Source organism: Marmota monax, unplaced genomic scaffold (assembly GCF_021218885.2).
Source record: "Marmota monax isolate L192 unplaced genomic scaffold, Marmota_monax_Labrador192_F-V1.1 WCK01_AAM20220418_F8-fsc00417, whole genome shotgun sequence".
NCBI classification, from domain to species: Eukaryota; Metazoa; Chordata; class Mammalia; order Rodentia; family Sciuridae; genus Marmota; species Marmota monax.
In genome coordinates this window covers 340,516-364,726 of record NW_026693442.1, presented here as the reverse complement: position 1 = coordinate 364,726, position 24,211 = coordinate 340,516, and the positions used below count along the sequence as shown (strand labels likewise).

Here is a 24,211-nt window from a genome sequence, read left to right as displayed (position 1 = left end):
GAAGCCCCCATTCACATGTAGCTGGCTGGCCCAGGCTTGGATAGAAGAGCATTATACTACAAGTTCGATATACACAGTAGAGACTGCTATAGTCCATCTTTCTTACACATCTGCTGTCACTGGAAAGGATGGAAGAACTGGTTCAAGGAAGGCTGCTTCCCACCTGCAGGCCCACCAGCTGGGGATGACACTGTTTATTCCTGCCCCAGACAAAAGCCTTGGAAACCCATAACAAGTCTCCCTCTTGTTCTGCATCCTGAACCCCCAATGGGCCCCTGAGGTTAGAGACCCTGTGCCTTCACCCCATCGGAGCTTACTGGGGAGAGATCTGAATAAATAAGACACAATACCAAGAACTGAGTGAGCCAGGAGACCCTAAGAAGAAGGGGTCTAGCTTGCAAAATAGTCTCCAGCCTCTGGAGTTTTGCATCCCTCCTGGTCAGATTCCAGTGCTGTCTCCTCGCAGACAGAACACAACCATTAGCAGAAGAATCAAAATCTCTGAGGCTTGGTAATGAAAGAGGTCCTCAGTGGAAAGAATTGTGGGATATTTCCTTTTTTCCTTCCCCTTGGCTTGATCGCACCCCCACCTCCATGTAGTGGGAACAGCAGTGTTCTCCAAGGAACAAAAAGCACACAAACTTCCTGGTGAAGATTTTGCTGCTCAGTCTTCTGCAGGGAGGCGGGGGCTTCCAGGTTAGGTTCTGCCCCTGCATCTGGGATGTGAATGGACCCTCAAGGCACCGAGGGTTCATTAGGTGATGGGCTGCCTTCAGAACAGGGTGCCTCCCGAGTTGGCATGCCAGCAGCCCATCCAGGACAACTCAGTGGCCCAGCGGCCTGAAGCAGTCACTCGCAGTTTGGTTTGGTCCAGGCTCCAGTATCGATCATCTCTGAAGAAGATGATAGAGCCATCTTTCCTTGGCAAGGCACCACTGACCTCCTCAGGGACACCCTTCCAGTCCTGCAAACTGCGGGGGTAGTAAGGTTCCACTTGCAGTCCACCTTGGGCCAGCACATAGTAGCGGGCACCCTTGAAGAGGATGATGCGGTGCAGAGGAGGGAAGAAGAGGGCCGCATCGGGATGGCGGGGCAGGCCCCCTGCCAGGCACAGCTGTGAGAAACCCCACACTGACTTGGAGCCCCGGAACCTCCAGCATCGACTCCCTGTAGGGCATTGAGAAAGACAGGGTGAGCTGGAGCCCATTGGTCCCACCCATTGGTCTTCACTCCTTTGCTGTCTCCCTTGTTCCACTCAAGTTGGAGCCCAAGGTTGTTGGTTAATGGGGGCTGCCAACAAGTTAGTTATATATTGTAGGGGAGGGACTGCTATAGTTTAGGCTTCCAGCAGGTGTCAGCAGAGAGCCAACAGCCCAGAATGAACCTATCAATTTGTGCTTGCAGGGAGAGCAGGCTGGGGCCTGGAGAGGGGGCACAGTCCCTTCCCTGGGGGAGGAATGGAACAGGGAGAAGTCTTGGAACTTTCTTCACGTCTACTAATTCTAAAAGGCAAGGGTTTTTTGTTGTTGTTGTTGTTCATGGCCACATTCCTGACACTTCCAGTGGTTTGGCACATAGAAGGACCTCCACATTGGTTTCATGAATGAAGGAATGAATGAATACTATCTACTAAAGAATTATGACATATATAGCAATATACTGCACACTCTTTGGCCATTATTTTTATCCTCCTTCCCCCCCAAAATGTATTATTTTCCCTATTGAAGGAATGCAAGCTCTAAAAATTAAGTGACAACCCCAGCCTCACACAGGATTCCTTAGAAGACACCATTCTTTCTGGAATGGCAGAGCTCAATAGCAGTCCTCTGCTTCCCTTTAGACTCTTCTCTGAAATGCTCCCCAGGACAACTTTGACACCTGCTGCTCTCCACTTCATCACTGAAAGAAATTTCCTGATAGTGTGTTTCTGGGGTCACTGGTTCATTGTGGGGTAGACTTTACCAGAGACTCATTGGATGAGTCTCCTCCCCTCTCTTGACCTCCCCTCTCTAATCCTCAATTTTCTCAGCTGCCTCAGGGCTGATACCTTTGAAGAAGTAGAAGTCTCCATCCTCCAATGACACTGCAGCAGCCTCAATGTTGGGAGGCAGCCTGGCCCACCTGTCCTGTAGTGGGCGGGGCTCTGAGACATTGCCATCAGGTGTCACCTCCCAGAAGTAGCTCCCTTTAAAGATGTACACTTGTTGGTCCCCATCTGCTTGGAAACAAGAGAAGCTTGAGGAATGACCGTTGACCTCTGCCGTGTTTCAGGGAAGGTGTTATGAAGAATCCAGCTTCCCAAATCAACAAGCAAAGGGTGTGATATGCGCAAGGGACAGTTGGAGGAGATGTGGACAGGAGGAAGCAGTACTTGGCTTTCTGTGAGCTTGCTACTGTGCAGAATGCTTGTAGTTTGGGATTTATGGCTTCTGTAATCCATCCCTGCACCTTGTACTCCAGTTATGGGGACCCTTGGAGATATGAAGAAGGAAAGAAGGAAGCCAGGCACGGGTGGGACCATCTTACCTGCAGTGATGGCATCGAAGGAAGAGTGGCAGTATTTAGGACCCTGGGTTTCAGGGTGCCTGCCTTGAGAGTTATGGGGATCCCAGGCCTCAAAGTCAGTGAACAACTTTCCTGGGAGCTGGATGGCCCTTGAGCCCCCTAGGGGCTTCCCTTTAGGAGTAAAGAGAGAAGAGGGAGAGAACAGACTGGTGGGGGTATGTTGAGTACTTAACCCTTCCCTTTGATTCCTTTCATGATTGTCTTACGTGAGGGGCAAGGAGGAGGGTGGGAGTGGAGATAAGAGCTGCCCTGGTTGTTGGTGTTAGCCATAATAACACTAAACCCAGGAGTCTTGTCTCTTACCCAACAGCCTGAGATACAATTGGAGCAGAAAACAAAGCTAGGATTTGGAACTAAGAAGGGCAGGGAATCATCTTCTCCAAATCTTGGGCAACACAGGTGGCATGATGGCATGGTTCAGGACCCCAGGGCTGTGATAATTTATAACAATGATAATAATTACCTCCTAGCCTTCACTTATCGGAGGAGTGAAGCAGAAATTTGGCATCGGCTCCTGAATCCTGGTCTTCAATTTCCTAGCTTTGCCACCTTGGGCAAGTTACTTATCCTCTCTGAACCCCATTATCCTTATCTGTGGTCCAAAAGACATTTAATTGGTGGCATGTTTTAAGTGTAAGTGCCTGGCCTGTGGTAAACACTAGTGAAATAGCAGCCGTCATTGTTACATTTTGTAGATTTTCCAGGCTACAAAGCATGCTCAGACCCACAGTAGCACAACATCCAGGTAGGTTAAGCAGGACCTCTATTATTCTCCTTTTTTTTTTTTAACAAAAGGGAAAACTGAGGGCTCTTAGAGGGGAAATGTTTTGCCTAAGAGCAACTGCTAATCAGGAATGGCAAGTGAACCCAGGCCTCCTGGCTGTGCCCCTGGCACTCTGAAGCAGGTCCCAAGACAGTAGCACTGGCTGATTGATCTGGCCTGGTCTGCTCTAGGGGAAGGACCTTGTCTGAGCCCACTACCAGGTCGAGGCTCTGGGAATACTGGGAGTACCTGGGCATCAGCAACGTGCAGAGGGGGCATTGAGCCAGTGGGATTGTGGGGAGGGATGAGGGCTTTGGGTTCTGGGATGGGAGAGAGGTAAACTTAATTGGATCTGAGTGATGGACAAGGATGTGATGGGAGAGGGACTGCCAAAGCTGGGGTTTGGGCAGGAATTCAGAAATTGGAATGCAAGGAAGGCAGCAGGGGAGAATCGCACCCAGGAATTGATTGGAGACTTATGGAGAGGTGGGAACAGAAGACTGAGGATTATCGGGTTTGAGGGGAGCCTGGAGCTTCGGGATTGGGAGGTCAGGTGAGGGGAGACCAGATTCCTGCGCTTAGGGTCTAAGGACTGGCGGCTTGCGAGGGGAGGGGGCGGGAACGGAGACACGACAGGGTGGCCCAGAAGCAGGGCTGGGAGGCTCACCATACAGGGTCTGCACCGCCAGCACGTCGTCCCAGCTGAGCAGCGCATCGCGGCCCAGCCTCTTGTAGTAGGGAGCCATGAGCGCGCGTGGCGCCGGCGAGTGGGTGAGGCCGAGCGTGTGGCCGATCTCGTGCGCCAACACCACGAAAAGGTTGCGCCCGCGGCGGCGGCTCAGAGACCAGCGCTCATCCAGGTCGAAGTGCGCTTCACCGCGTCTGGGAAGGAAGGCGTGCGCCAGGGCGCCCCCTGCAGGCGGCGCAGAGGGTCAGGGGGAGCAGCGACTCTCGCCCACGTATCCGCGCCAAACGCAAATGCCCCTGTGTGTTGTGGCTGTTTTCTGTTGCATAATTTCCCTCCTGATTAAGTCTTAAGCAGCTGGAGTGTGGGGAGGTGAACAGATGACTGACTAAACTATGGGATGTGGACTTCTAAGAGGTCCCATGGTGTAGATTCAGCTTGGGGCTAAACTGCATAGGTTCCAATCCTAGTTTTACAGTTCACTACCTGTGTGACCTTGGACAGGCAACTTTAACCTTCCCCTGTCTTAGCTTCCTGGTCTGAAAATGGGAATGGTGATAATAAGCTTCTTCCTCAAAGCGTTGTGAAAAATATGTGCAAGTAACTTAGAACAGTCCCTAAAACATATATGCTATATAAGAATTATTTCAAAAAGAATCTAGGAGTAAGAATTGGTGGTTACCCTGAGAAGAGAACATGCTAGGTCCTTCCATTCTGTTTCTTGATTTGGATACTGGGTGTATGAAAGTTCATCAATCTGTAAACTTATGATATGCAGCACTTTTATGTGTATGTATATTTTCTAAGTATGGGTATTCTTGCTTTCTTGCCCTCCCAGGGTTCTTTAGGTAGCCTCTCTCTCTACTTGTCATAGGAGTGAGCCGAGGGAGTTGGGCTGTATCAGGGATTTTAGTGGAGCCCACACACAGCCTAGATCCAGGGCCCCACCCCTCACGATTCAATTTCTGCAGAAGCAGTTTATGACACAGGGGTCAGAACATTGCTCTTTGATAATGTTGGCCTAGAAGCTTGTTGAAAGTCCTTTGGCTCTGCCTTCTTAGAGCTCAGGCCAGGTGGGATTGACAAATATGGGAGGCTGGCAATAAAAGGAGGGCCTTGTGGGGGTGGAGAGTCAGCCAAGGTAGGAGCAATCTGAATATGCCTAGAGCCATTTCTTGCAGGCTACATGCCATGCAGCTCTCACTAGGAGATGAAGAGACAGGTCTCAGAAAGGAGAAAACCAAACTCAAAAAGACAAAGCATCTGTCCCAAGTCAGAGAGCTGCTTGGGGAGTCCAATGTCCTGATGCCCCAGCACTGAACCATCTTAGGTACTGGAACTCTGCCTGGGTATGAAAGTAAACATGTCATATAGATATCACGAATGACATGAGTTACATGTAAGCATGTGTGCATGCCATATGTAGATTCTGGAAAAGCCTGGATTTCTTCCGGTACTAACTGGCCTCCCAGCAGCAGGACCTAGCAGTGCTCCTTGATACAGGTAGGCTTGATGGAGAGCAGAAAAGTGCAAGAGAGGTGGGAGCCCAAATTCCCAGGCCATACAGGGCTTAAGTCCCCACCCCAAAGGGATCCGATCATACTTCCTTTCCTCACTTTCCTCACTAGGAAAGAGGAGACCCACAAATAGCCCATAATCAGGTTCTGATAGCCAGTGTTGGCAGAATGGAAGGAGTACCTTTTACACTGCAGCCAGAAGCCATTGGGATGGGGACAGAGGAAACCAGCTGTGGCTGCAGGATAGCACTTCTGTAGCTATCAGGGGATAGAATTTCACTTGCGTTGTAGTAGCCACTATGGCAGTGAGTTGGGGGGCAGAGGATAGGAGCAGGGTAAAGTGGTGACCTCTGGTTGTTTTTTAAGAGTCTGATCTAGAGAACAAGAGAAGGCCAGTCCTGATGGATGATGGGACCTCAGAAGATTCTCCTAGAATAAATAATACTCTTTAGAATTTGCAAAGCATTTTCCAAGCAGAACCTTATCTGACTTCCCTACAGACATGTGAGGTGTACTAGGGCAGGGACCACTGTTTCCATTTTATAGATGTGGAATCTGAGGACACTTTGGAGTGGGGCCATGGCCAAGAGGAGAAGGGATGCTCCATTGTCACCCACAGACTGCTTCTTGGTTGGGTTCCCCCTCCTGCCATATGGAGAGAGGTTTTGTGTCAGCACCTGGGCCGTCAAAAGCGTTGTTCAGCCCATCATTGTGGTCCCCTTGGAAGAAGGTGAGGCGGATGTCAGCAGGGCCGGTAGCCGGGGCCTCCCAGAACTCCAAAGCTGAGACGTTGCTCCACAACTGGAAGGCGGCACGCACAGCCCCCCGAACTACTGGCTCAGGCAGGCTCCCAGGCCAGTTCACCAGGCGGTAAGAGAGGTGCTGCTTGTACCATTTGTTGCCTGTCAGTCAGAAAGGACATGTCAGTCACACCTGCTGCTGGGTCTGAGCGAGTGTCTGTCCCCATGGATCCAGTATAATGGGGGGAGGGCAGGCCCTGCCCAGGGAGCCTCTGATCTGAAGTCCCCATCAGATCACTTATACCCCCCATTTGACTGGAAGACACTGCCTCTGCTGAGGGGACTGCTCAGACTGAGGAGACTTGCCCTGGAGAGTCCCCAGTCTAGTGGGGGAGGTCCCAATATGATGGAGGATATGTAGCCTCTACCTAGGAAAAGCCTAGAAGTCTGTCTGAAACCCTGGTCTGTGGTCTTATTCTTTTCCACAGCCTGGACTGAGTCTGAAAAAGCTCTGTGTCTCTTGCTAGCAACAAATCTCAGCCTCTGCCTCCAGTGTCAGGACAGAGAAGCCCAAAGGTCACAGCTGTGACTGCCCCATCCGCTCTCTTCACCCCTTATAGCCTCCTGCCACCTCCCATAGGCTCCACCCTGCTCTTTCAGGGCCTGGGGCCTGGAGCTGGCCAGCAACCATTAAGACCCATTTATCTGAGGTCCTTCCCTGACCCCTTGCCCTCCTCCTCACTTCCGCAGGGACTCTGGAGAGCTCTGAGGTGAAAACAAATAAGAATGAAGGGTGTGTTTTGTCACAGACCCAGGGAAAGTTTTCCATCTCTGCTTAGTTAAGAGCTTCTCTCCCTTTGCCCCAAACCTCAGTTCCTCCACAAGGGCTAAGACTCTGGCCTCTGCCCCAGGTCAGCTGGGTCTCTCTGCAGTTCACTGGGCACCCAGGAACAGGGTGACTAGAAGGACCAGCTCCTGAGTTTCTCATGGGCAGTTTCTGAACCCTGCAAACTCAGGTGCTAAGACTGCAACCCCATAAGGAAGACTTGTAGCTTGAAGGCAGGACTTCTGGGCCCAGAGTGGGGTAACTGAGACCAGGGAGAAAGGGTCACAGAATGAGTGAGTAGCTGAGCTGGTCCCTGACCCCTAATCTAGTGCTCCTTCCAATTATACCACACGGAGAAGCAGGGCCATTTGCTAAGACTCCTGCCTTGTAAATCTGCCTGAACATCAGTCCTTTGGGTCAAAGCAGCAGCCCTGCATGGGCTGAAATTCTCCAGATGGAAGGAGAGAGGCTGGGCTCCCTTGCCCTCCCTACCATGGGAGTGGGGGAAGGGCATGTCCCTTTTCCCACCCCTGAGCTGAGCTCCATTCAAGGCAATGCTGCCTCCCTGGACTTGTTTGGTCTGGCATCCATCCAATCTCTGCCTCCAAGCCAGTGAGCAACCCTCTGAGAAGGAAGAGGGAATGATTCTAAGGAAGGGACCGAGACAGGGAAAGGGGGGGCGCTGGGGTCCAGAGGCACCACCAAGAGTTCATTATGTACCAGGAACACTCTGTTAGACTGTAAGTCTTCCCTGGACACAGACCATCCAGAGCTGGGCTCCTTCACATCCGGCTGGGGGTGACTGACTCCCAGACTCCCCCCATGAACCTTCAATCCTTTAGCAATGTGAGGTGGCTTCTCCTGCTTTTGTTTTGTTTTGTTTTTGTTTGTTTGTGTTGATGATTGAGCCCAGGGGCACTTTACCACTGAGCTATATTCCAGCCCTTTTTATTTTTTACTTTGAGACAGAGACTTGCTAAGTTGCTGAGTCTAGCCTCAAACTTATCATCCTCCTGCCTCAGACTCCTGAGTTGCTGGGATTATAGGCAGGTACCTGGCTTTTCCTGTCTGTTTGCAGTTAGAGAGAGGCCCCCTCTCTATGGGTAAGAAAGAGCAGGGGTAGTAATTCTCTGACTTTAGGTAGCCAATGAAGATGACAGATCTCAGGATAAAACTCTGCAAAAACATGTATGTTTGTGTTTGTTGAGGGACAGAGGTACAGAGGATGAACACAACCAGGGATTCCAAGAAAATGACTGCTTCCTTGGGAGTGGAGACAAGCTATGGATGGGTGGCTGGTGAGCCCTCCAGGAAGAAAGGAACTGGTCCAAGGCAGTGGACTGAACCCTCTGCCCTATCCTTTTCAAGGTCAATTCTCATGGAGAAGGCTGGTCACTTCAGGCCCCATCCTAAGTTCTTGGTTGGACAGAGCTGGTTTTCACGATGACCCCCAGGCTTTTGTAGTAGTACCTGGCATTGTATCCCCCCCAAAGACCTTGCATCAGAGTCCCATAGGGGGCCTGGCCTGGGGTTGTAGCTCAGTGGTACAGCACTTGCCTAGCATGTGTGAGGAACTGGGTTCAATCCTCAGCACCACATTAAAAAAAAAATAAATCAATTAAAGATATTGTGTCTTGGGCTGGGGATGTGGCTCAAGTGGTAGCGCACTCGCCTGGCATGCGTGCGGCCTGGGTTCGATTCTCAGCACCACATACATACAAAGATGTTGTGTCCGCCGAAAACTAAAAAAATAAATATTAAAAAATTCTCTCTAAAAAAAAATAAAGATATTGTGTCCATCTACAACTAAAAAAAAAAAAAAGAAACTCCCAAAGGGAAGAGGAAAGGGGTTGGGGGAGAGCTAGCCACTGTCTGAGAAGGAACTTGGAGTCCTAGAACATGCAATGGGAGCCTAATAATTCCACCTGTGAACTTACATAAATTGTGGAATTTCTCCATGCCTCAGTTTCTCTTTCTACAAAGTGGGGTCAATAAGACTTAACACATGTAAGATACGAGGCTTAAATAGGAAAGCAATGTGGAGCTGACTGGCAGGTGGTAGGTGCTCAGTAAATACCTGTGCCTTTTCCTACCTTTACCACCCCAGATATACCTCACAGACCTCCTGCCCCCACTAGCTCTGTAAAGGAACAGGGGGATTAAAAGTTAAACCTGCAGGCACAGAGAGGAGCAGGACTGGAGTTGTGGCTCAGTGGTAGAGTGCTTGCCTTGCATGTGTGAAGCCCTGGGTTTGATCCCCAGCACCATGTAAAAATAAATAAATTAAATAAAGGTATTGTGTCTATCTACAACTAAAAAAAAATTTTTTTTAATGCAGGATATGGGGGGTGGGAAGGGCTGGGATTGTGGCTCAGCGGCAGAGTGCTTGCCTAGCACGTGCAAGGCCCTGGGTTCGATCCTCAGCACCACATAAAAATAAATAAATAAAATAAAGATATTGTGTCCAACTAAAAAAATAAATAATAAAAAAATGCAGGATATCCAGTTAAGTTTGAATTTCAAAATATAAATAAAATTTAAATAAAATAATTTGTATTCACCTGAAATTCAGATTTAGCTGGACATTCTGTATTTTAACTGACCAAGTGCTACTATCTTCTGTCCAAAATAGATACTCCAAATTGACTAGTGACAAAGGCACTCCATTAGATCCTTCCTTGGGGCAGGAGAAGGAAAGTTACAGCCAGATGGAAGCAACCGCAGAGCTCAGGCCCCCAGTGCAGCTGCTGAGACTGTTTCTGGGGCTACCCCACTTTCCACTGTGCTCTTACAACAAGCCCTGATTACGCTTGGTAATCAGGGACTGGCTCTTCTTTGGAGCCTTTCATCGCAGAGCAGGGAGAAGGAGGGGCGGAACTCTGATCACAAGACACGAACCCAGGGCTGCGGCTCCTGGGATGGGTTCTGTCTGTTCTATTGGCCTCCTGAGCTCAGGCCTCTCCTTTCCCACTTCACTCTTCCCCTCTGCTGCTCAGAAACACAGTGGAATGAAGAACATGTTGATTCAAGGACATTTTGACCCCCGGGGTCCAGACCTCATCGCTGACTCCTTGCTTTACCAAGAATGAGGCCATTCTGCACAGGGCACCCCAAGTGGCCTGCCATGTGAATGCAGCAGAATGTGAAAACGGCTGGGAACAGCCGCCCTCCAACTGCCTACAATTTCCTTATGGATTAGCTGAACAATGAAAGCACACTCCATGCCTTCAAACCCATTCGTAGGAATATTATCGGTAAAAGTAGTTCACACAACTCCAAGTGGCAATGACCCCAAATTGCTCACAGTAAAATTAACTCTACATGAAGACCTGATGGGAAAACTTCATCTTGTTCCCAATCATGAAAAAGCAAAAAATGACCACAGAAAAATTGACTTAATAAAAGCCATCATGATAGTAAAAAGACACATAGCCTGTTGTTTGTGAAAAACTGGCTTGGGATATAGCTCAGTGGTAGAGCTTGAGGTCCTGGGTTTGATCCCCAGTATTACAAAAACCAAACAAAAAAGGAGGAGGAGAAGGAGGAGGAGAGTAAGAAAAGACAAAGCTACAAAAGCGATGGAGGGAGAAGAAGAAAGTATATTGTATAAACTGTGCTGTGAGAGCTGGGGATATAGCTCAGTTGGTTGAGTGTTTGCCTTACATACACAAGGCCCTGGGTTCAATCCCCAGCACCACAGTAAATAAGCAAATAAATAAGTGTGCTGTGAGAAAAGCTCAGAACAGCAGATCCTCAGAGACAAAGTAGATTAGTGGTTCCCACGGGGACTGGGGAAGGAGACAATGGGGAGTAACCACTAATGGGCACAGAGTTTCTATTTGGGGTAATGAAAATGTTATGAAATTAGGAATTCAATTGTGGTAGTGGTTGCACAATTCTGCAAATATATTAAAAATCACCGAATGGAACCCATTAAATGGGTAAATTACATACTACATGAATTCCATCTCAATAAAGCTGTTAAGATGTGTTCTGTCTGAACACAACAAAGATGGATCACATCTTTGTTGAATAATTGTTATGAAAACGAATTGATTCTGATGAATTTAATATAAATGAAAAGCGTTGGCTGTAGTTTAACTGTTCTGCATAGAAAATTGATCAAGGAATTCAGTGGACTTGATGGGGTTTGATCTGGGAAATACTTGTACAATGAAAATTCATCAGTGTAGGTATAATTCTGGTTTAAATGTCCTTATTCATAATTATGGTCCTTGTGTCAAAACGTCCTATCTGCCCACCCCTCCCTGCCCTAGAAAGGACAGGTTACTAACAAAGCCCAGTCCCAGGCTAGTTTTTCCATCCATGGGCTTCAGAACATTGGGTGGTCCCAGCCCAGCTGGATTTCAACACTGCTCACCTTGCATTGCAAAGCGTTTTTTGCGCCTCATTTTGGCCCGGCGTCCTGTAAACAGCGCACTCATTCTCTCTGTCCAGGTTGCATGACTGTCAGTATCTGTGACCCCACAGCGGGGACGTGTCATCTGCTGAAGGGTGGCATAGTCGAGCACGCCACTGATGGGAAGTTGGGAAACCCACTGGAACTCTCTGCCAGGAGGAATTGAGATAAAGGACCACAAGGGGAGTGTGGGTAGGGGTGAGGACTGACTTCCTGGGATATGGATCGCCCACCCTCCTAGAGGAGGGAGAAGACAGGCGCTCTGCACCCTGCATGCCCAAGTCCTTCCCATCCCTGCTTCCTACCTGATGGCATTGCTGAATTGGGTGGAAGTGGGAGCTCTGGAGACATGTCCATTGAGGTACCCATACTTCTCCAGGAATGCCTGTGGGGGAGAGGAACATCACAGTTTCCTAGCATTCTTTCCCTTCGCTTTGTTTCTAAAGGTCCCCAGCACATACAGCCTAGCCCAATGTTGCCTCTTGTCCCAAGAGCGTCTGTAAATTATAGCAAAAAGAATTCTGGGCTTAAAAAATCACAAGGACCCAGACTCAATTTCAGGTTAACTTTGGCTTCCTCATCATCTTATGGCATTGTTAGAAATCTAGTGGGCATGCTGGACCCTTATGAACTCTGAAGTGAGGCTGGTCTGGTCTTGAATCCCAGTGAGCAAGTTACCAAGCTACAGGTTTCTCAACTGTAAAGCAAACTTAATAATTGTATTTGCTTTCTAGGGTTTTTGTGTGAGGACTAATCACAATAGTGCTTATAGAGGACTTACCACGGTGTCTGTGTGCAGAATAGCTATACATGTGGTATATAGATAGACACCATTAATATGCATCAAATTTGCTCTGAATTAGTCAGCTTGTTTAGAAAATGCTCAGCTATTGATCAGGATTTGATCAGATATTGGCTGTGTCATGTCTGGATTGGGAATTGTCTCTCTCATTCTGGATTCTTGCTAAACAATTATCCTCCCCGACTAAATGCAGACATAATTAAGGCCCTGTGAACATCAATGTGCTTACCTTCAACCTTATGATGGATATAAAATCTTGACTTCCTAGAAGTGCATATTTGAATTAGAAACCTGCAATGTCTTCTTTCATTCATGAGTTTGTTAATTCATGCCATATACTAGGGGCCCTGCTGGGTATAACGGCAAATAAAAATCTCTAAAGGATCTTCTACACTAGTGTATAGAGACAGACAATAAAAACACCAGTACCAAGAAAATAAAGGAGATAAATTGGTACTATAAAGAAAAACACCCTGAGTGAAATAATTGAGAATAACTTAGAAACTTCACAATCAGGAGGTCAACGAAGGGCCCCCTGAAGAGTAAATATTTGATCCGTGTTCAGGAGATCCAGCCGGCCACCCAGTGAGGTGGGAAAGGGCGGCACAGGCAGAGAGAACAGCAAATCCAAAAGCCCTGAGGTAGGATGACATCGATCTGTCTAAGGAATAGCAGAAAACATGGTAAGTGTGAAGAAGCAGGGCGTGAGATGAAGTCAGAGAGGCGGGGCTGTTGGCCAGGATAAAGAGTGCGGTTTTATTTTAGTCTTGCTGAGGGATTAATTGTAGGCAATGCATAAAGAGAGAAATCTGGATGACTTCTGAATTTTTAACTTGGAAGGTGGTGCTATTTGCTGCCTGTGGATGCCTAAGGGAAGAAGAGATGTGGGAAGATGAATGTGATAGTGTCAGAACGGTGACCTCAAAGAGGTCAGCTCAAAGAAGCTGCCGAGTCTTTCAGCGTGTAGATGATACGAAGCCAGCACCTGGATGAGAGCCTCAGAGGAACTTAGGACATCAGAGATCATTCCACAGTATGACTCCCTTTTCCTCCCCCACTGTCCTCACATACCTGGAAGCTGCTCTCCCAGAGACAAAGCTCTTGGAGGCCAGGGGAGAGAGCATGCGACTCATTATCCTCACCTATCACAGTCCTACCCTTTGGGAGCTGAAACACCTCCCCTTCTCACTGATCAAGCCCCATAGATGTCACCTTGTATAAAAACATAGTCATCTCACCTGCTTAATTCTTATACAGACACGCACAATCTCTTGTTACCTGTAAAGAGATCATTTTCTGACTTTTTCTCTGACCCTCACCTTATTTCTTAACTCAAAATAATTCCAATCCTAGCTGTTGCCTCAAGGAAAGGACACAGCTGGGAATGAGACAAGACTCTAAGCCAGGATTGGCAAGACCCTAGGTATTTGCAGGTGTCCAGCCTCCTTTTTTATGGATTTCAACTACATCTGTCTTCAGCCAGCCCTGCTGAAGGCCACTTTCCTAAGGAACCCCTTTCCCAGGCAATAGAACACTTCGCAAGTCAGTGTCATTGTTTTTCTGTGTTACTGTTGCTTTCTTCTTTCCCTTTATAAACGTATACTATTTTCAGATTCACAACAGATCCAAGGAGTTCTAGTGGCTTGAGCGGGAGAATGATTTATTGCTCAAAATAATCTGGCAGCCTAGAATGGCCCGGAGCTTGCGATTGAGACTCTCTTCCCTATCCTGACTCTGCTAGGTGGCTGGGAGTGAATGACTCAACTTCCCTGAACTTGTCTTCACCCACAATGTGAGAACCTCACAAGATTCACAGAAAGACTGAACAAAGCAATGCATGCTTAGCATAGCGCCTGCTACCTAGTAAATGCTCAACAAATAGTCATCCAGTTGATTCGACTCAGAGGGAAAATGAACAAGAGACTTTGAAACACCACCCATCTGCAACGTGGAAACTGCTTGGAACAAGGAAGCCACATCTATGGTCTCAGTCCAGGGGCTTCTGCCTGCCACTTGCCTCACTCCTCCAGGTGCCTGTTCTTTTCTTTGTCCTTTTCCTGTCCTCTTGTGAAGACAGAGGACTTTCTAAAGGAAGCCAGGGAATTAATGTCTCCTTAGAAGCAGTGTTACTGGGCGAGTGACTTGGGAGAGACAGGTCACAGGTCAACCTGGCTGGCACGCCCAGTCCTTATCAGGGAGTTGGCTCCCATTCTGGAACTAGGAAGCCTTGGACAGAGGGGGGAGGGAGGGAAATGGTCTGGCGGCTCTCATTTCCTGGCGGGCTGCCGTGCCCGGTACTCTGGCAGGCAAGGTGGGGTGGAGGCTTTTTCCAGGGGCCCCATCAGAGGGGGAGTTCTGGGCTCTGGGACCCTGCCATTGCAAGGCAGGGCTGAACTCCCAATAAACAGAATCAGCATGTGCCCAGGACACCAGCCAAGCAGAGGCACCCAGAGAATCTGATATTTTATATTTCCATAAAAGCACTGAAGTATTATAATAGAGATTATCAGGATTTATGGACTCTTCAATTTAGTTTATACTGAGTGCGCATATATTTAAAAATTTCTAAATAACATTACAGGAAGGGGCTCCTTATCACTGTCACCGCTGAGAGCTCTAAAGCTCTGTTGGGGGTGGGAGGCAGATCCATGGCCCGGCGGGAGGAGGGGGCAGGGTTAGACTCCCTCTGCTCCAGGAGCTGTCCCCAAACCTCTTCTGTTACATTTCCCATACCTCAGTGTCCCCTGAAAAGGTGGGAGAAACATCCAATTCTGCATGGGAGAAAGAGCAAAGGATGTGGGGCCGGGGCGCGGGGTGGCAATGTGGTCAGGGTCCCAGGAAAAGACGAAGGACCGTCCAGGAGGCAGAGCTCCTGTTTGTGGGAATCATTTCTCCTGGCTTTTGTTTTCTGGAGACTTGTCTGGTGTGTGTTTTAGGAACTGGAGACCCATCAAAGGTCATCCCCACCCCTCTTCATTGAGGTAGTTCCCAGGCCACTTGTCCCTACCTGGAAGGACTTGATTATCTCCTGGGGAGCCCAAGGTTTGAGCTGAATGGAGAGGAAGCTGGAGGGCTGTGCCCCAGAGGTGACTTGCCCCGCCCTAAGCCCATGCCAACGCCCTTCCCACTTGCTTAAGGATGGGGCCACTTTCCTGGGGAGTTGCCTCTGAGTGTCCCTGGGAGTGGCTCTGGTGTCTGGATAAAATGAAAATGGTTCCCTTGAAACCAGCCAGGCCGGTGGGACGACGGTGACTCTGAGAGGTCTAGTCCTGCATGTGCCCAGACTTGTCCTGGGTGAGTGCGTAGAGCCCAGTCCATTCAGTGCCTGAGGGAAGGGGAAACTCTGGTTGGTTTTGAACAGGGAGACCAACTATGAATCCTAGGCCTTAGTCAAGAACTCTGAGTCACGGGGCTGGCAGGGCCAGAGCACTGGACCCAGAGGCTTGAGTTTTATCTACTGCCAGCTGGAGTCCTGGGGCAAGTCCTGCACCTCAGGTTTGTCTTCTGTGAAATGGGGGTGGGGGTGGGAGTACACGTGGACACTGTACCTTCATATATATATAATATATGTATATATTCCTGCCCTCGTATACATATTCCTGCTCTATTATTGTAGCCTTGCTTCTGAAACTGCCTAACTGTGTGAACGATGACAGTTACTTAATGTTTTACAAGGGCATCATGAAAACTCAAGAAGATGCTTGGGAAAAGCTTCATGACAGTTGTCCTATTAAAAATATTATTTATACCTCTGTGGCCACAAAACTTTATTGCTGGAAGGGACCTTCAATAGATGAGTCTATGACTCATTCCTAGACACTTCCTGTGCATTAAAGAGTTTCAGCAACAGAAATGAAACCAAGATTGTGTGTGTGTGTGTGTATGTGTGTGTGTATGTCTGTGTGGTACTGGGGATTGAACGCAGGGGTGTTCTACCACTGAGCTACATCTCCAACCCTTTTTATTTTATTTTGAGGTAGGGTCTTGCTAAGTTGCCCAGTTTGGCCTCCAACTTCAATCTTCCTGCCTCAGCCCCCCAAGTAGGATTTATAGGTATTCACCCCTGAGCTGGCCGAAACCAAGAATTTAAAAATTGCAAAATGGGGCTGGGGATGTGGCTCAAGCGGTAGCGTGCTTGCCTGGCATGGGTGCGGCCCGGGGTTCGATCCTTAGCACCACATACAAACAAAGATGTTGTGTCCGCTGAAAACTGAAAAATAAATATTGAAATTCTCTCTCTCTCTCTCTCTCTCTCTCTCTCTCTCAAAAATAAATTAGCTACTTTAAAAAAATAAAAATAAAAATTGCAAAATGGCAAACTCATGAAGAAACCACGTTGCTTCACCCACAATACAGTCCATTTCAGATTGTATTTCCTGATAATTTTTTTTGTTTGTTTGTTTCTCCGTAGTGACTTTGTAGGTTTTGCATATGCTTCGGGTACATGTGTAGTATTATTAGCCAAGTCAAGATGCAAGGGATGATAGCCACATTCTGCCCCAACATGTTCTGTACATGAAAACATTTTCTGGTAATCAGGAGCACAATAGACTTTTGACAACTACAAAGATTTTAAAGGGATTATGCCCTCTTTGAGCCTCACAATCACCTTGCAAGAACATAGCCAGGGCAGGTGTTGTTATTCCCATTGTATAAAGATGAGAAAATTAAATCTTGGGAATTCTGCGCCTTGTTAGAATGTCCTAGTGAGTGACAGAACCAATACTTGAATTCAGATCCTCTGACATCCAGCCCAGAGGTTTTATTTTGTTTCAAGCAAGTGACTCCAAGGCTTGACACCAAAGGAGAGGGCCCAAGCTCTCCCTGCAAGGGGTGGGCTCTAAACCAAGAGGAAGGTAAAAAACTGGGGTGTTTCCATCTGCAGGTCTCCTGCCTTCTCCTAGGGAGGACCAGGGGCAGAGCAGAGGGAAGACGCTGCTCAGGCAGAAGACTCTGAGGTTTTCAAACAGAGGTTGGGCCCCATCTCCTGCCAACACCCCAAGCAGGTCCTACAAGCCTCAGGTGCTCAACAGGACTGAAGAGTGGTCGTCCACAAAGGCCAGCATGTGCTTCAGGAGGCTGCCTTCACTTCCAGCCCCTGGGAGCTGGGGAAGGCCCCCTGCAGTGGGATCAGTTCAGCTCCTCAGCTCTATTTTTGGAAAAGCCTTACCCTCCCCATTTTTCTCTCTTCCTCCCTCTCTCCCTTCCTCCCTTCCTTCTCCCTGGCTTCCCCGCCCCTCCCCCTTTCTTTTCTTTCTTTTGTTGGAGATCTAACCACCCGGGGGGCCTCCTATACTTAGGCAAGCACTCTACCACTGAGCTAAGTCCTGCCCGCGGCTCCCTTTCTTTTCTCCTACTTTTCCTGTTCCTAGTCTCATATTTACAAACTTCTGTCTGGGCGTAACCTAGATACCTCTTACAGTAGTCTGTTCATTTTTTTTCTTTTCTGTCCCTAAGGTAGTTGGAAAAACACTACTCGCCTCTATCTACATCCCATTTATATTCCTTATATTATGAAAAAGCCATACTATATGGACTCCAGGACCTCACTAGGCTTGTATGGCTGAATTTGGGGCACCAAAAATGCCCTCACCCATGTCAAGTTTAGGGAGGAGTTGTTCAACTGACTCTCCCTGCCTGATTCCATGACCCACTCTTGTTAGACTTCTTCACTTTCAAACTGACTTAACAAATGCTTTTCTACCAACTTGTGGTCCTCTGAGACCCATTGGAATCTCTTCTTCACTTCTATTCACCCTGTACCCATGAGTCATTATGCTGAGCTCTTGGGAATGGTTTCCACGCCCAGGCTTCTAGGTTTCTGATTCATAAAAGTTAAATGAATGGCTCTGGGGTATGAGAAACAGACATTGCATCTGGGAGTGAAAACTCTACTGTAGCTTGAACATCTCCCTAGAGAAACAAATGATCCAGCCCATTGTAGTACTGGAACACTGGGAGCAGCTGAGTGGGAGGCAGGTCTTGGAACTACTGTCTGGTTGTTCTAAAGATGGTCCAAGTAAAGTAAATGGTAGACCGATCCTTTGGGGCAGTCTGTCACTAAACTGCAGGACAGGGCCTGGCTGGGAATGAGAGGGGGCCAGAGCAATGACAGTGTTCATTAACTTTCAATCTTGCAACTCAGCAGTGGAGGCTCTTCCTACTTTCTAGTACTGTGAGAAGCTCTCGCTTTCCTTAAGTGGGCGACAATGAACTTGTTCATAACACAGCTTTATAAGTGCTGAGCCTCCTCCCAGGCAAAGCCCTCTGCGGAAAATCCTCAACTTTATGAATTGGTGTGCACACACACACACAGGGGACACATAGAGCCACACACCCACACAAGATGCAGGGACACACCCAGTGACATGGGAACATAGACACATTCAGACAGTTGTGGCCACACAGTAGGTGATGTGTACACACACACTCAAGTGCGCACACTCATACTTGCGCGCGCACACACACAGAGGCAGAGGCAGAGGCAGAGGCAGATAAATATAATAAGCCAAACAGCGCTAGAGCTAGAGAGAATCTTAGAAGTCATTTAAGAAGTTCGCAGGGTGTGGTGGCGCACACCTCTAATATCAGCATTTTGGGAGGCTGAGGCAGGAGGTTCCAAGTTTGGGCCAGAGTGGGCAACTTAGTGAGACCCTGGCTTAAAATGAAAGATAAAAAGAATTGGGGATATAGCTTAGTGGTAAAGTGACCTTGGGCTTAATCTCTAGTACCAAAAGAAAAAATAGCCCCCAAATACCTTTATTTTACAGAGGAGGAGCTGCAGTGACGTCCAGAGAGGTAAAGGAAATAAGCTATGATCACACAGCTTATTTTTTAAATTATTTCTTTCTTTCTATGCCCTTTGGGTTCAATCTGCGCATGTATGATTTCTCTCTCTCTCTCTCTCTCTCTCTCTCTCTCTCTCTCTCTCTCTCTTTTAGCTTCTTTAAAGTAGAAGCTTAGATCATTGATGTCAAACCTTTCTGCTTTTCCACTAGAGGCATTTCAATCTCTACAGTCACTCTAATCACTGATTTAGCTATATCCCAAAATGTTGATGTGGAATATGTTCTATTGTTACTTCACTTCAAATATTTTCTAATTTCCCGGTGGTTTCACTAATCAGTGGGCTACATCCCCAGACCTTTTTAATATCTTATTTAGAGACAGGGTCTCACCCAGTTGCTTAGGTCCTCACTAAGATGCTGAGGCTGGCTTTGAACTCTTGATCCTCCTGCCTCAACCTCCCGAGCCACTGGGATTACAGGCGTGCACAACTGAGCCCAGTTTATTCTGGCATTCTTTTTTTATGTGTGTGGTGCTGGGGATTGAACCCAGGGCCTTGTGCATGTGAGGCAAGCACTCTACCAACTGAGCTATATCCCCAACCCTTATTCTGCCATTCTTAAGTATAATTTTCTATCAAGATCAAATAGGGGGCTGAGGATGTGGCTCAAGCGGTAGCGCGCTCGCCTGGCATGCGTGCGCGGCTCGGGTTCGATCCTCAGCACCACATACAAACAAAGATGTTGTGTCCGCCAAAAACTAAAAAATAAATATTAAAATTCTCTCTCTCTCTTTCTCTCTTTAAAAAAAATTAAAAAGATCAAATAGATCAAGGCGCCTGACCACGTTGCTCAAGTTTTCTCCGTCTTTACCAATTTTTTAAATCTCGTTATTCTACTCTTGATTGGGAGAGGGTGTCAAAAATTTCCAATTATCCAGTCACAAAAAAAGATCATGTTTTAGATAATTTATATGCAATATCCAGGATATGCAAATATACAGAGGCAAAAATTAGATTGCTGCAGATCTTGTCAAGGCTTGGTTTTAAGTACATCCTTAACCTAATTTAGTCCCCTTGGAGTTAATATTGTACCAATATTAGAATACTTTACACTTCTCACTCGACACATCCCATCTCCTACTTCACACCTGACACTTTTGATTCACAAATGTATTGATCCACAATAGTAGAGTTCCATTTTCCGCCCCCGCCATCCCTGTGCTATTATCATAACTTTGGCCTATGTTATAACATCCAATTTACGATTCTATTATTTTGTTTTGAACAGTTGCCTTTTAAGGAAATTACGACATAGGCAAAAGTACTTTATGTCTAGCCATTTCTGAGCTTTGTTTAAGTAGGGCTTACTCTAGATCATGGTCCTCACCCCTAAGGCATGGCACCACCAGAGTTTCAAGTGGACGCCTGGGGTGTTAAAGATTTTTCCATTTTTGGTTGACCAAACTCCAACATTTTCCCGAAGTGCTCGACTTCTAGGGCCTTTTTTCTGTTCTCAGTCACATAACTGTTGTTCTCTGGTAAGCCTCACACAGTCTCCAACAACATATGCCACCACCGTCCTCAGGAGAGCACTTGGAGTGAGCCTCCACCCAGAGGTGTGGGAGTCCCTTCAGTGTTGTCCCCTCCTCCAGGAGGCACTGCTCCACAGATTCTAGCTACGTCTGACCTATGTCACCTCAGCTCAACAAGGACTCTGTGCTCTACTTGAGGTCCAGCTGCCCCCTATCCCCATTGCAGTCAGGGAATTGTCCCGGGAGTCAAGAGCTGTGGTGACCTGAGAGTTTCCCTTCTATGATGACTGTATTTCCCTAAATGACCATAATGATCTCTCTCACACTAGCGCTCTTCTCACCCTGTGACTTTCAACACTTTTCCCACCAGGTGTGAGGTCTCTGTTGAACCCCGGTAGGGCTTGGGACCCCTGTAGCTAATGAAGCGCCACAGAAGTGATGCTTTGCATGGTGGCACAAGCCTGTAATCTCAGTTTAGGTATTCTGGAGGCTGAGGGAGGAGGACACCAAGTTCTAGGCCAGCCTGTGCAATTCAGTGAGACCTTGTCTCAAAATAAAATTTAAAAAGGTCTGGGGATGTAGTTTAGAGATAGAGAGCCTAGTACCATCAAAGAAAAAAAAAAGTGATGCTATGTGATTTCCCAGTCTACTCTATAAGAAGGATGCAATCTAAAGCTACCTATCCGCCCTGACCACCACCACCCTGAACACTCATTCTCAGGACCCAGTCACCATATTGTTAGGAAGCCCAATCTAGCCTACAGGGACAGACTGTGTGGATAGGTCCACATGGAGAAGACCTGAGGCTCAGCTGACATCCAGCATCAGCTGCCAGATATGTGAGTGAACAGCCCTTAGATGATACCAGCACCAGATACCGCAGAGCAAAGACAAGCTGCCCCAACTTGCCCTATTTGTAATTTTGACCCACAGTGTCTGTGAACTTAATCAAGGATTGTTTTACTTCACTAAGTTTTTGGGGTAATTTGTAATGTAGCCATAGTAACTGTAACACCATCTCTTAGGAATTGTAGTCCTGTGCTGCCCATTTTCCAATGCTGAAAATAGTTGCCTTACATATTTTGTCCACTGTGATTGTTAGGGAGAGCTAGTCTCCAAGCCAGGACTTTAACCTGAAACTCTGTTTTCTAAAATAATGAGAAGGATAATTATAACATCCACAATAACATTGACAGCAACTTCCTCTTTCTGTGTGCTAGGTACTATGCTAAACATTTAAATATATGAGCTCAATGAAACCACACAATGATCCTGTGAAATAGGCATTATAACCCCCTGGTTTGCATGCAGGTCTGGAAGCCCATGCAATTAAACACACACACACACACACAATTTCATATATATATATATATATATATATATATATACACACATACATACATATACATATATATATATGTATATATACACATAAGTATGTATATGCATAGGCATACAGAGACACACATGCACCCATTACACTTTTTCAGAGTTTTTTATGCTTTAAAAATATTTCTATGCTCACAGTTAAAAATTCCTTTCCCCCAGTTTATGCTAAATAGATTGAAAGGGACTCAGTCTGCTAGATATTAAATTCCCCAAGCATACCCCAAGATGAAATCCTCCATCTGTGGTCACCACAGTCATGGGCAGCAGAGATATTGTCTGTTCCTCTGCCAAGGTTTGCATGGGACCCAATTTGGGGATGGGTGGGGTGGGACTTTTAACAAGACTTGGCTTGGTAGACAGAATCCTTCTCCTGGGGCCTCAAGGACTCTGCACTTGATGTTGTAAGAGTCTAAATTCAGAGAAGCAAAGTGATTTCTTGAATATGCAAAAGTGGAAGCACAGAACAAGAAACCAGCACTTGGAAGGGTAAGGGCTGAGGGAGTTAAAGGGACAATCTTCCGGAGCAGTGACTAGAGCCGACTGTTGGAGGAGGAGTCATAGAGGGCCCTCCTCATTATTCTGCAGGTTTCCCAAATTCAGTTTGCCCCTCATAAACAAGGGGAGTATTGTGGATAGTGAGAACCTCTAAACTGGCAGTTTTAGGGCAGAATGAAGTGTTTACTGGAGAAAGAGTCTCAGGACACAGGGAAAACTTATTTTCACTTCTTAAAAGAGTGGAGACATGGGTCCTATTCTTGAGAAGAAGGACACAGAGATGCTTCTTTGGGGAAAGCAAGAAATGACACTGTTGTGTAATTACAATTACTTTTTATCTAGAAAACAGACACCATGGGGCTGGGCATGTGGCTCAAGCAGTAGTGCGCTCGCCTGGCATGCGTGTGGCCTGGGTTCGATCCTCAGCACCACATACAAACAAAGAGGTTGTGTCCGCCGAGAACTAAAAAATAAATATTAAAATTCTCTCTCTCTCTCTCTCTCTCTCTCTTTCTCTCTTAAAAAAAAACACAGTAATGAAAACTGATACAAAAAATCCTTGAATAAATATTATAAAAAAAAAAAAAGAAAGAAAACAGACACCTAAATCTATCCCAGCCCTACCTCACAAAAAGTTTCCCTTGTGTAATCGACAGCGAGCAGCTAAGTCCACTGTAGGAAAGTGAAATGGGAAATCTTTGAGATTCACCTTGGCCTTCCTGTCCCCTCTCTCACGTTCAGTCCTGAAACATTGTTTAAAGCTCCCTATAAGCACTTCTCCAGAGTACCCTACTCTTAGCCATTTTATAGACGAAGAAACTGGTTCTGCGCAGTTTAAATGGCTTGCCCTAGCTGGGCAGGGCAGCCCAGTGCGGGAAGCCAGCTCCGCTCGGAAGTTTCAGCCAGCAGTAACCTCTCCATGGCACCCCATCTGGGCTTCCCCCCAGCCCACCACCGTTGTGTGAATGAATATCACGTCTGCCCAGACTAGGCAGTGAGGGTGGGAATTCCCTCTCAGCTCTTGCCTCCCAGTCCCTTCGCTGTCCCTACTCCCATCCCCGCCCATCAGTGCGGATCCGCGCGTGCCTGTGTGGTCCCAACCCTGGCAGGGGGAAGAATTGTGCCCCGGCTCTTTGTGTGCAAGTGTGCAGGGGGCGGAGGACAGCGAGAACGCAATGCAGATCGTCTGCTCAGATGGGACCGCGGGGTGGCCTGTCTGCAAACTTCGCCCGGAACACACCGCTTACCTCTGCCTCTTTGCGTAGCTCCTGGCCTGCGCGGTCCGCGGGCTCGGCGTCCAGTCCACCCCACAGCAGCAGCGGCAGGGCGCGCAGTAGGAGGCCGACCCGAGCTACCATTTCGTCGGCGCTCCAGCTCCCCGCGGTGAGGAGAGCTGCCGAGCCCCCGGCACCCGCGGGCAGTCAGCTGTGCGCTAGTCCCCGAGATGCGCCACCCCTGCGCCGCCCTCGCGGACAGGGGCGATCCTAGGGGCTTGCAGTGCGCTCTGGGCAGTTCCTTGCTGCGCTCGTCTGGGGCCGGCCGGAGGTCATCCAACTCCAGTAGTGCCTGCCCACGGGTCCGCCGGCCGGAGGACCGCGGGAGGGAGGAAGGGAGGGAAGAGGGGCGGGAGCCCGGCACTCCCGCCCCACCCACCCTTCGCCGCTGGAACGCGCCGAGGTCCTGGAGCCTC

At 47.8% G+C, this 24,211-nt stretch overlaps 1 protein-coding gene across 1 annotated transcript; it reads right to left on the bottom strand.

The window, feature by feature from the left end:
- Positions 1–36: 36 nt before the first annotated feature.
- Mmp28 (matrix metallopeptidase 28) lies at positions 37–24,125 on the bottom strand. Its single transcript, XM_046457528.2, has 8 exons — positions 23,769–24,125; positions 11,822–11,901; positions 11,478–11,665; positions 6,208–6,432; positions 3,996–4,241; positions 2,527–2,676; positions 2,048–2,215; positions 37–1,167 (listed from the first exon to the last, which is right to left on the bottom strand). The coding sequence occupies exons 1-8, from the start codon at positions 23,877–23,879 to the stop codon at positions 773–775; spliced, it is 1,563 nt and encodes a 520-aa protein (XP_046313484.1). The 5' UTR covers positions 23,880–24,125; the 3' UTR covers positions 37–772.
- Between the last annotated feature and the right edge of the window lie 86 nt (positions 24,126–24,211).

Bases quoted from the DNA above. Each gene is read 5' to 3' on its own strand.
- Mmp28 (XM_046457528.2), bottom strand. From the start codon at position 23,879: ATGGTAGCTCGGGTCGGCCTCCTACTGCGCGCCCTGCCGCTGCTGCTG. The intron at 11,902-23,768 runs GTAAGCGGTGTG...TCTCCCCCACAG, and splicing joins AGCTACGCAAAGAGGCAGAG to GCATTCCTGGAGAAGTATGG. The intron at 2,677-3,995 runs GTGAGCCTCCCA...TTACTCCTAAAG, and splicing joins GGCGGTGCAGACCCTGTATG to GGAAGCCCCTAGGGGGCTCA.